At 33.7% G+C, this 12,587-nt stretch overlaps 2 protein-coding genes across 3 annotated transcripts in view; one reads left to right on the top strand and one right to left on the bottom strand.

Annotated features, from left to right (window-relative positions):
• The window catches only part of LOC110452623 (NACHT domain- and WD repeat-containing protein 1-like), a gene marked incomplete at its 3' end in the record, with an annotated part of 42,399 nt that extends 40,530 nt beyond the window's left edge, over positions 1-1,869 (bottom strand). Inside the window, exon 1 of the mRNA XM_021501294.1 lies at positions 1,762-1,869. Coding sequence (XP_021356969.1) covers positions 1,762-1,835 — 74 coding nt within the window. The remainder of the gene's footprint in view (positions 1-1,761) is intronic.
• A 2,102-nt stretch (positions 1,870-3,971) lies between these two features.
• LOC110454081 (ADP-ribose pyrophosphatase, mitochondrial-like) overlaps positions 3,972-12,587 on the top strand; it is a 21,470-nt gene continuing 12,854 nt past the window's right edge. The window contains exons 1-5 of one of the 2 annotated variants that reach the window (XM_021503468.1): positions 3,972-4,105; positions 6,603-6,659; positions 9,603-9,889; positions 11,419-11,514; positions 11,808-11,894. In XM_021503468.1, coding sequence (XP_021359143.1) covers positions 6,618-6,659; positions 9,603-9,889; positions 11,419-11,514; positions 11,808-11,894 — 512 coding nt within the window. In that variant the 5' untranslated portion in view covers positions 3,972-4,105; positions 6,603-6,617. The remainder of the gene's footprint in view (positions 4,106-6,602; positions 6,660-9,602; positions 9,890-11,418; positions 11,515-11,807; positions 11,895-12,587) is intronic. The other variant, XM_021503540.1, reaches the window with a different exon arrangement.

Here is a 12,587-nt window from a genome sequence, read left to right as displayed (position 1 = left end):
TGAGTTTCAGTAAGACATAGGATGTCATAGTCAGTGAATTCAGTATCTATAAGATCAACCTTGTTCCGAAGAGACCTAACATTTAAGTGCATTATTGATAAATCATTATAGTAGTTTCTTTGATTAATACTGATTGATGAGCGACCTGGATTAGAGTGAATATTTCCAGACATCAGAAGTAGAAGTTTTATAACAAACAGAATGTATAAAATATCTTGAGTATACATGTAGTGATATCATATTGGTATTACAGGCAGTAATAGAGGAAGATCTATAGTATAGCTTACAATCACACACAAACATACTTACAAACTACTAACACACCAAAAAATGAAAAAATAAAAATAAATAACAATAAATAAATAAATAAGTAGAGACTTGAGGAAAGAAATAACAGTAGGGACTGATGAAAAATAATATTCTCAGAATGTGGAAAGCATCAATTTGATATTTTAAATATAATTTCATAGGGAGTGGTATACTGAACTTAAGTATTATCAACACAATTAATAACAGTAGTTTCTTGAGTTCAGTGTAACATGTTCAACTACAAGTGTATAATTCAAAGAAAAAAGAAAAAAATCAATTGAAGCAGATAAACAAATTAATTATTTTAAATACATATATACAAATATTTATATACAGACAGAACATGAAATCAATCATTTGAGACAATCATGTTATATTTTAAGATTTATTCATATACTAGTAACCTAAAGTTACATGTATAAGAAGAAAAATAATGAATAGTTACAGATTATCAGTGGTGTAAGGGAGATAACCTATTCAGAGAGGTAATCTATACATATACAAATAATGCTATTAGTGAGCAAAAGTTGGCTGAATTTCAAGAAATAAAGCAAATATTATAAGTATACGGTAGGTTCTATTATCACAATTAAGACGAAAAGATTTATTTTTAAATATAAGTATCCAATGACAAATATAACATGGAGTTAGATACCTTATGAAAACCCGAGAGAAAAAACAAGAAGATTTATCAAGAGCAGACACAACAATCATAACAAATAGCACATAAACATGAAAAAAAAATCAATAATTAAGTATGTAATAAATAAAAATAAAAAATGAACACAAGCAAGACACAAAAAGTTAAGCAATTAGAGAAGCACAAGCAAATTGAAATATTGGTTGCTAATAATATGTATATATATAGTTTACCATACATGCATGTATATACATAAAGCAAAATAGTTAAGTGACTTGCTTGCAAGTTATTAGTCAAGCATAAAGATTATTCAAAGGCAATTACATGTAATGATGCCAGACACGATATAGATTATAGCTGTATTGAGCTATAATCTCTCAGATTTCAATTTTCATTAAATTAAATCAAAGTCGCATAAAACAATAAAGTTTATGGTAATGTTGACTACAAAAAGCATACAGTTACATGTTTATTTTCATTTTTCATAAATGCACGGAATTAGAATAGATCTAAGTCCGTGATAAATGTAAAATTTCCGATTTTTTTGCGTCATTATTTTTTTAAAAGAATACTTATATTTGATGTCTTTTGTTATCAACCTCATGATACGATCTTCTTTTAAAAGCGACTTTGTTTCGTTTTCCTTAAAAAAGAAAATCACTTGAAAATAGCTCATAAGACTTAATCCAGATAGGTCAATAGAGTTATTATAGGTCTTTACAGCTATATAGCTCAATCGGCAGAGTGTACTGGACCTGATATTAGCGCCAACAGTCGTGCTCCGAGTACATGTATTGTGTCTTCAAACTTACCTGTCACTTATTTCAACACCTGTGTTGTTAGCACCTGATAAACGTGACAGCTGATACAGGTACTGACGGTACATTTTCCTTTACGTAGGTCGCTACATGCAAAGAACCATCCTCTCTGATCACTGTAGTTTGGGAAAGGGTTTTCTCCCTGAGCTAAAAATAGACGCCGATGTTTTTCTCCTTTATGTTAAACACTGACCGTCGTCAAGTCGCGCAATTCGCGTTTATTTACAGATCACCGAGTGCTCTTTCACAAACATCTATAAATTACCCCCACGTGCGTATTCACTCATTTCTATACGGGTCAGAGTTCACATTTCTGATTTGTCTCAGCAGTAGTGCGCTTACAAATGAAATCGAATCAGACACCGATCGCAAGCCGCGTTATTTCCCGCCTCGTTTTTAAATATTTCACATTGCAATCCCTGTGATCGACACTAAAATGACCCAGTGGCTGAAAAATGGGTTATCAGCGAGAGGGCTTTTCAAACCCACATGTGATAAATATGATGGGTATACGCAGAGACGTATATAACACTCTGGTATATATACGTCTCTGGTATAAGCGCTGGTTACTTCAATACCTTATATTTTAACTAAAACATTTATTTTTGGTATATTTATAGCCTTTGGTTGATTACTTCCGCAAATGTTTTTTATTTGATGTTATTAATTATAAAAAAATACAAATGATTTACGCATGAAATTACAAAAACTGTGGGATAGGGAATGAAAAGTCGTGACGCACTATTGTGTCCCTGTGGGATAGGGAATCAACACAGTAGCATAGCAAATAATTTTTGGAAGTGTATGCTTACATAGCCGGGGAAAATTCCACTAGACCCTAAAAGTAATCTCCCGTGTATTAACAAGTAACAATTTTACTTGCTGAAAAAGGCCTTGAAATGAACACGGTATAATATGTTCCGTCGGACTAAAATGTTCAAGAAGATCTTTTTATTTTATTTCCGTTTTACGATTGATACGAACGGTCTATATTATTCATAAAAAAATAGAAATTAATCAAAATATATGATAAAAAAATCTTCTTGAACATTTCAGTGTGTGTTTGAGCATACATGTATGCTACGCCACTGAATTGCATGTATATATATACACTGTATATAGGAAGGTTTCTGGAAGAACGCTTTCGCTTGTGTCACTTTATGCTGACATTTGACTATAACGTGACGAACACGTATGTTTGTGATATTTATAAGACATTAGTTGAAACTGCCTACCAATTAAAGCTTGATATATAACACATTCACATAATCAGGTATTGTTTTGTTCATTGAGGCTGCATCGTGCCTTGAAAAGATAGTCACTATTGTGACATTCATGCCTATGTATATCAATAAACATTTAAGTATTTTAATTATGTTTTTATGTTTTTGTGATGCTGATTCTCTTTTATTTATAATATCACTGATTATTTAATCGAGAAAAAAATGGAGTTTTATTTTATTTTCAAATACCAAGGGCTCTGGTAACACAGTCTTGAATACATGCGTGTATATATATATATATATATATATATATATACAATTGTAGATCTGCACTGAAATATGAATTCTCAAAAATGGGGTCCTGTCATACGAAGTAATTTTATTTATTTATTTCTCCTGGTATGGCTGTCCTGCCATAGCTGTTGATAGGACGTTAAACAATACTAAACCAAACCAGAGACGTATAATGTATTATACGTCTCTGACCAAACCAAACCAATCTCCTGGTATGGATGATTTTATTATTTGGCCCGATGTTTTCGATGATGCTTTTCGCTAACTATTCTTTTATTTATTTATTAACATTTGCAGATTGATCCAGATGTAAAATACTCCTTAACAATGTAATGATCTATGTCTTAATGTTGTCTTTTTCAGTTAGATTGAATTTTTTAAACTTTCATTATTAAAATTACACAATTAGTGTACTCAGTGCTCAATCCGTCGTTACGCGACGCATGTTATCCACACGTTTAGCATTATTTGCATCAAAATTTCAGTTCCTGAAAAAACATATTATCTCCTTTTCGTATATAAAACTGTACAACCTCATCTACATAAAAAAAAGTCCAAGAAGCTAACAACCAATAAACAATATTTTATTTCTTCGTTACTATGACCCTGAATAATACATACGTTGTCGTAAATCATATTGATAACATTTATATGAGCCTTGGTTTGCGACGCGTGTATTATTCATATTACATCTCAGCGCGCACCTGTTAACCGGAAGTACTTAGACGTCATATATCGGGTGTGTGTCGAGAGTGGCGTTCCTGTTTGTACTGGTTCTGGCAGTATACATTCTTTCTCCAGCTAGTTCCCATGAAAAGAGGGTGAGCAGTTGCAACCTTAATTAGTATATCGATATTTGGAATGACATCTTTGTTCAATTTACTCTCCGTGCATTTTGGCCCCTGTCTACGCCTAACCCTGAAGTACATCGCATGATGATGACAGGTGTTCTAATCCTCGGGCACAAGATAACTTGTGCCTAGCTAATTATTGGTTTGCAGTGATCGTGTACTACTAACAGTGCATATGTGAACGGTACCTTATTAATGCAAGGGCGTTCAAATCTTCTTTAAACCCCCTAGCACCCCCATAGCCACCCCACTCCGGATGGGATCCCCTCCATGACTCCCGGCGTCATTGGTGACTTCATGACTGAACTCTTTAGCTAAGCTATATAATTAGAATCAGAAACTAGTATATAATCTGAACGACCATAATCTGTATATAGTACACGGGTGCTGGACATGCTTATATGATGATACATATATATATCTGGGATCGTTTATGATGTGTATTTTGCCAGTACAAGAGCAAATACTTGACATACAATTTTGGTAGATTAGACGATGATGATGAATTGTTAGTAGCAATATATAGATGGTTCACACTATTGGTACAACCTGTACTGTGTATCAGATATAGCCACAGGTAGATAAGTCAATATTTACAGTATATACTTACACATCTTCTATTTTAGCAAATTGTAGATATACAAGTTGCCGAATTCCATAGTGACCTGTTCCTTGTTTAAGACCTTAATGTATACATATACACAAGACAAACAGTATATGTGCTCCACAGCAGTCATAACAATAACAAAAGGATGAAAATATCGGGTAAAACAAAAAAGATGATTTCTTCAATGTCCTCTAATCAAATTATAAGTTTGAGAATAGATTTGGAATAAATTTAAATCCTTTTAGCAATAAGCTGTAAGTATAATTAACCATTAAACACTTTACGTAATGGTCATTATAAATATACACATGTACTGTCTGAAGCGTAGCAAATAATTTTTCGGAGTGAATGCTCACAGGGGGTCAAGCATTCGAGGTGTGTAGGGGAGGGGAGGGGAGGAGGAGAAAAAAAAGTAATCTACTAGGCCCTAGAAGAAATATTGTTTCAAATTTTATACTTCACTTAGTAGTTTTTGAGTTACATGAACCTTTCAAGATTTTTCATTTTGTATAGACATAACACATTTTCAAGAAGATTTTTTTTATTCTTTCCTTTTTTTCTGATAGATACGAGCGTTCCAAATTAATCACAAAAAAGTTATTATTGAAAAGATATGATAAAAATATCTGGAAAATTTCAGTGTTTGCTTGAGCATACAAGCATACATGTATGCTATGCCACTGACTGTATTAGCTACATGTAGAGTACGTAGAGGTGTCCTCGACTATGTGTTGTCCATCTGTGGTGTCTGTATTGTCGTCGTGTGTTTTCTACGTGTGGTGTTTTCATGTGTCGACAGGTCATGCAGTCACTATTAAAGTGTGCTGGGATTTTTTAAATTAATTATCATATACTTATGGATTTGAACATCCAAACAAACAACTGAATGGACAATAAATAAATCAGATAGTGATCACAGATCAGAGGGATTACTGCTTATTGAGATACAGAATTCTGTATTGTATACATGTAGATGTACAGGATTAGGGCTGATGACTACACAGATCTTGTGTAGGATTATATTCATACAATTAGATCAACAAATACATCTATAATATATCCTCCAGGAAAGTGTCAGTTGTCTGATCAGATACAGGATGTAACATCCATGTTGACAGGTTTATTGGCTGATCAATCTGGTCTTTTGCACATCTACCAAGTACCGGGGTATGCAATGTATCATTTGCTTAACTAAGTCATCCATTTAATGTATCCATTTGACAGTGTTGCATATTAGTCCATGAACTAGTAAAAATTACCAATTCTTGTAACAATTTGTTTAACATAGCATTAGTGTGTTTTGCACCAGTTACCCAGCTGTTTAACAGAAGAATGTGATGATGATAACAGGTATCTTTGGTGCTGCACTTCGTTGAAGTTCTGTTTTCTGTTATTGCTTGCTGTGACTTCCTGCACGCTGTGTATCATCTGTGGAGTTCATACATTAATACACCTTTCATTTTCTAACATAACTGGTATCTTTGCTTGTTTTTTTGTTTTTTTAAGTAAAGTAAAAGTAATTGATAATGTAATTTTCATATATTTTCAAATGGTTTAAATTTCAGGAATTCATTATTGTTTTAAATAGTCATTTGTTCATTCAAATTGTGATGAAAGAAATTGCAATTTTTCTTTTAAAACGAAACATTGTTTGTCTTGAAACAATAACAAAATCAGAAGAAATTGTTGTTTAATTGTCCATTTTAACTGGAAAATATTGATCATTCAAAAAGATTTTCAAGGAATAATTTTATCATTATTTTAACCCCCCAAAAAATGTAATTAAAAAGAATTATTGAAAGCGAGATTTTTTGTCCTCTTTAGGTGTTATAGGTCACTGCATGATACACTGTGTTTCAGGTGAGGAATGCATGCATGGATAGTAGGCACAAATACTTTGGCGATCTGTACTTAAAGGTAAAGTCTGTACATCAATTTGTGTCCAATACAATCTTCATCAAGGCATTTCCTACATTATGGGTCATGATCATTTCCACCACTGCCTTCAGCATAGGTCCCTACAACTTCGCGAGCCAAGGGTGTTCAGTTCGATACTCTCCTATTCACAATAGGAGAGTATCGTATTGAACACCCTTGGCTCGCAAAGTTGAGGTCCCTACAGAAACCCCAAAACATGTTGTTGTGGTAGAATCTAAGTTTACAGTTTGCTTTTGTAGTTTATTTACTTGTTTTTTTAAATAATCACGTTTTGCAATAATTTACATTCATCTTTTTTATCATTTCTTTTTGTATATAATCTTATACACTGTACGCATGTTGCACTGTTATAAATATTATGTACCCTGTATTGTACATGTCAATGTTGCACTGTACGTGTTGTATCCATGTTACATACCCTTGTACAGTACTAGTGTTGTTCTGTTATAGATAGGTTGGTCTTTATTGTACAATGATGTACATTCTGTTGTACATTGCGGTTCATTTTGTTCAATACTCCCAGCTGTTGAAAGTGTGTTGGGATTTTCAGAATAAAAGATATAATATAGAAATCAAAATTGGCCATAGAGATATTTTGTTTCATGCATTTAGGTACTACTCTTCAGTGAAAATGCTATCAGACATGTTGAGATTGGATTGTAAAGAAAATCAATTTCCCTTATATTTATTCAGCATCATTTGATTGTACTCTCACTATAATAAACTTATTGAACTGCTGCCTTTCTAACGTCGTTCATGGTCAATATGATGTAATGTAATGTACACAAGTACTAAGTCAATAGGACAACAATGCCAGGTTTACACATGTTCATGAAGGGCTCCATTTGGAAGGAAGGAAATGAGAAGTGTTTGTATGTTTTACCTGAAATATATTATTAGTTTCAGAGATTAATTAAGCCATGTGTCAATTATTACAATAATATTTCATATCAAAGAAGTGACATGCATGTGGCCTGCAATCTCAAAGTTCAGGCTTTATAGCAATTCTTGAATTATTATTACACAATTTGGCTATGTATAACAAAGTACCTTTTAATTTGCTCTTTATCAGTGTACATTGTACATGTGAGTCAGTGACCTCATTAACCATTCATATTCCTAGCACTAAACATGCATGTACCCTGTATACTGTATGTCATATTTCAAGACTGCATACAGGTATATCATATCATGGGGGTAATCCTGATAGTCGCTATTGTTTGGATTACGTCGGAGTAAAAAGTTAGTTTTGCGCCGAATACGGCTTACGGCAGAGTAAAAAGCTCCCATGATGGAAGAACGTGAGAGGTATTTTTGCGCTTTCTTGTATATAAATACTGAAAACTTGCCAATTGTAACTCAGTCTAAATGCTACAAGTATGTCTTAAGCTGCTATATCAATATTTAAATTTTTAGATTGAATTCACTCATTCACTCAGGTTTTGAGTAAATAATCATATATATACGAACATCAGTTTACAAACAGCTTTGTGGAGATTTTAATGCAATAACTATTTAATTAGATTACTTTTACACAACACATGTCTTGGTCAATGACCCATCAACAAAACAACATTGAAAAGTCTGAACTAAAAACAAGTTTTAGCGATATATTTATATCAAAATATGCAGTTGGTATGTATGCTGATACGGATTACGACCCTGTATGATACAGATTATGATCAAACAATCATATGTTAACTAAATGAAAATCAATGATTTAACAAATTTTAGGATATTTTCTCGGTCAAACAGCATCACATAGGAACAAATAGAATGTTGAAAATTGACTTTCTTATTTAATAATAATAGTATTATTGTAGCTATTTACTCCATTTCATTGACACAGGGAATCGTTTTATTCATCTTCATATCAAACACACGTTGGTTTGTGTATTACCTCAGAATATTCATAATTGAAGTATTAAATCTAATATGACACGTGTATGTGATAGTATCTATACCTTCAAGCTTTTTTGTTATCATTGTTTCAACTTTGTTGCTTATATCACATCATTATATTTACGTAATCTTGTATTTCGCTACAACAATCTTCAAATAGTGGGAGATTTTTTTTTCTGCTGTAAGCCGTATTTGGCACAAAACTAACTTTTTGCTCCGACGTAATCCAAACAGCGAGTATTACTATGACGTAAGCAAAATAGCGAGTATCAGGATTACCCCTGTGAATATAGCCTTTTTATGCCGTACTACAGCGTCCATCATGCGTCCCTTAACTTTTCTTTTGAACGACTTCTTCTAAAGAACTGTAGGACCTAGTGTCATGATATTTTGCCAGTAGGTACCTGGGATGGAGTGCTATAAAGTTTTCTCATTAGAATGACCTTGACCTAGTTTCAAGGTCAATCATGTTAAAAACTTCAAACAACAATATCCTCAACTTTAAGTGCTAGCCAGAGTCAAAGGTCAACGTTAAAATATTAAAATTTCAAATTTTGTTCTAGTTAACAAATTTGAAGTTACCTGTCAGTTTCATGTAACAAAAGAAACAGGTGAGCGATACAGGCCCTCTGTGCCTCTTGTTTATAATCAAACTGAGACATATTTAATCCCATGGAGACATTGTTTATCTTTTACCCAACAGAGACATGGTTTTTAACCACAATGAGACATTGCTTTTTACCACATTTAGGACCCCTTTTTAACCACACATACTTGTTTTACCAATCACATACATGCACTTTTTTAACTACCAGAGACAGAGACGTAATTCTTCGTGTTTTGCCACACACAGAATTTTACTCCCATTAGACAGTTTTTTTACCACACAATGACTGCCTTTACATATTTCTAACCAACAGATCTAGCGACATCACTTTCTTGTATTTCATCCAAACACATATGTTGTTGTATGCTTTTTACCCACATATATGTAATTGTATTTGTTTGTTTACCTCACAGAGGCATTGTATGGGAAGCAGAGCTACAAGATTAGCCAAACCAGCAATAGCCAAAATGACGGCAGAAGGGGAATGTGCCAAACATGCCAAGATACAACGGGTAGACAGTTTCTTAGAACGGCTTCACGAAAAAGCGAGATGTGAAATTTATCCCAGAACACAGATGAAAAGATTTAAGGTAGAAGACAAATATGTGAAATGGAATGTAGAGTATCCTGACTACACCCCAGTGGTTTACACGTCTGAGGGTGTATTAAAAGGTCCTGTCTGGGCAGACCCAGATCTACTGTAAGTATACCAGAAAAAAATGTCATCGTTTATTCCATCTAAAAATTCACATCCAACAACGATCTTAATGTATGTATAAAACAATGAAAAATAAAAGATTTTTGTAGTATGAACATTTGGGAGTAGATCTTGCACCTACCAAGCGACAATATTCGCTAAAAATAATTCAAGCCAGAAAGTCTCTGTTAGCCCAACATCTAACAGTTTTAATGGGTAATCAGGATAGCGCACTCGACTTTCACCACGACGTCTGGGGTTGAAATCCATGATCAAAAGTGAAAAGTTAGAGGACCGGTCACAACTTTCTGAGCTTTTTAATAGAAAAAGTTTACTATATAGTCCACCTGTCACATATGCCAGTGAGTTATGGTGTAGCACCAGATTGTCGTCCCTCAGTCTCTCAGTTCACACTTTTTGTTTCCAGGGATTATCTCCGAATTCCTATGTATGAAATTGCTGAAATGTCACATGCTGATACATAGTTATCTTCAAATGTACAACATGGGTTTCAAAAGTTCCTGATAGTAAAGTAAAGGTCCAGGTCACTGTTACTAAAAATAAACCAGGGCTGGTATTCTTGAAACGGTTCTCATGCTCAAGCAAAGATTTTGTGCTCAAGCTGAATTTCTTGTTCCGTTTATAATTATAAATTAATAATGATTTTTTGTTTTTTTCAATTATTTCGGAAAAATTTGAAGAGACTTAAAGCCAAATACTGTTTTAAATCATTACATTTGACTTATTTGGTTGTTTGACATGATGCAAGTGAGGTGTACATGTAAGAAAGTCAATTTGAGCACAAAATCTATGCTTCAGCATGAGAACAGTTTCATGAATGCCCAGGGCATTCAGGGATATAATGTTAGAAATAGTTAAACATTGTGTTTTCCTTTCTGACCGGCTACTTTTCAATTTTGTGGTAAAACGCATTTCGTGAATATATCCTGTGAATGACTTGATATTACAAAGACATCAAATTCCAAGATGGTCACTGTCAATAGTTTGTCACTTCTGATTGGCCGAGACATAAATGGCTATAATGTTGGTTCTAAAGGTATGATTTTGTTCATACTAAGTGATATTTATTACTTTGAGGATAATCTACAAACAGAACGAGTACCTATTACATCACACAGTATCTCGATCATTAATTCAAATGGTTGTTACAGTTTCTAATTGGCTGTGACCATTTGGTTAGCTTCAGTTCTGTCGGTCTGATTACCTTACTCGTTGTTAAAAGTTCATTGTACTTGTTGAACTACATATACATGTTTAACATCATTACTTATACATTGTATTCTAAAATCCAAGATGAATGATCCCTGTTGGGCTTCTGCATGATGATTATGGAGGATACATATAACGAGCCACACAGCAGGGTCCTTGCTGACCTGTCGGTGTTATATATATATCGTACATGTATTAGTAATGTCCAGAAAGTCACAATGCTACATTGATAGCTTTAGACCATCCTTCCACACCTTTGATCGGAAAATGTTATTGATCTTTTCTTTTTACATGGAATGTAGAACAACGAAAGCTGATATTAAGTGGAATGCTGTTCAGAATAATGTGAGTCGAGTCAGCCACATGGGACCGTATCGTATAGAGGACAATCTTCCAAGGTATGTGGACATTTTGCCAATTTGGTTTACCGAATTTTCCATCATTGTGCTGTTAAACAAAACAGTTATAATAGTCTCGTAAGTATTTATTCTAAACCATAAAAATGGAATTTCTTTGATTATCTTTATGTCCACATTTAATGTTTCAATTTTTCTTATTATTACTTGGATTGATTCTTCAGTTCATTGTTAAATTGCATTAAAGGTGTGCCTACTGTATATAGTTTGATAGTATTGCAGCTGGCCGCAGATTTTGTTACAGTGCTAATGTGATTATAAATGGTTGTTTTCAGAAATCCAATAGGACGCACAGGAGTGAAAGGTCGTGGGTGTTTAGGTCGCTGGGGACCAAACCATGCTGCTGATCCTATTGTGACAAGGTAAGGTTAACAGAAGGTGTTTGGATTAGGTCATAAAATATAATTGATTAATTTGCATCCAGAAGTACATATGTATAAGGTAAGTTGATGTTTTGGTTGTATATTGAGAGTAAAAGTGCACATGGAATCTTTGGGCTAAATTTGAGAGACATATGGGACATCTATCTTTCTATCTTTACATCAAATAAACAAGTACATGTATGAGTGAAAAACGAATGTCAGCAACAATACATATCACATTTTGCCAACAAGCATTATCTGCAACAAGTCATCAGTGTTATAGTGTATAAATCTAAAACATGAATTTCTATCATTAACAACTAGATTTGGCATTACAAAGTCATATTGTAAATAATGCCTTGGTGATGGTCATAACTGTTTGCCAGCTAATCCTGTTCTGATAACCCAGGGCAATAAATGATTTTACAGAATTTTTAGGTCACCTGAGCTTTAGCTCAAGTGACCTATTGCTATCCGTTTTCGTCCGTCGTCGTCCGTCGTCCGTTAACATTTTACATTTCAAACTTAAAGTCAAGTTCTGCTGGGCCGATTAAACTGAAAGTTGGTAGGAATGATCGCCTCATGGTCCTGACAAAGTGTTGTTATTTTTCGGGTCGATCAGAAATCCAATATGGCCGCCACGGCCGCCATTTTGAAAACCTATTTCAAACTTAAAGTCAAGTTCTGCTGGAC

The sequence above is a fragment of the Mizuhopecten yessoensis genome, unplaced genomic scaffold, assembly GCF_002113885.1.
Source record: "Mizuhopecten yessoensis strain PY_sf001 unplaced genomic scaffold, ASM211388v2 scaffold83, whole genome shotgun sequence".
In the NCBI taxonomy this organism is placed as follows: domain Eukaryota; kingdom Metazoa; phylum Mollusca; class Bivalvia; order Pectinida; family Pectinidae; genus Mizuhopecten; species Mizuhopecten yessoensis.
This window is presented reverse-complemented; position numbering and strand designations above follow the sequence as displayed.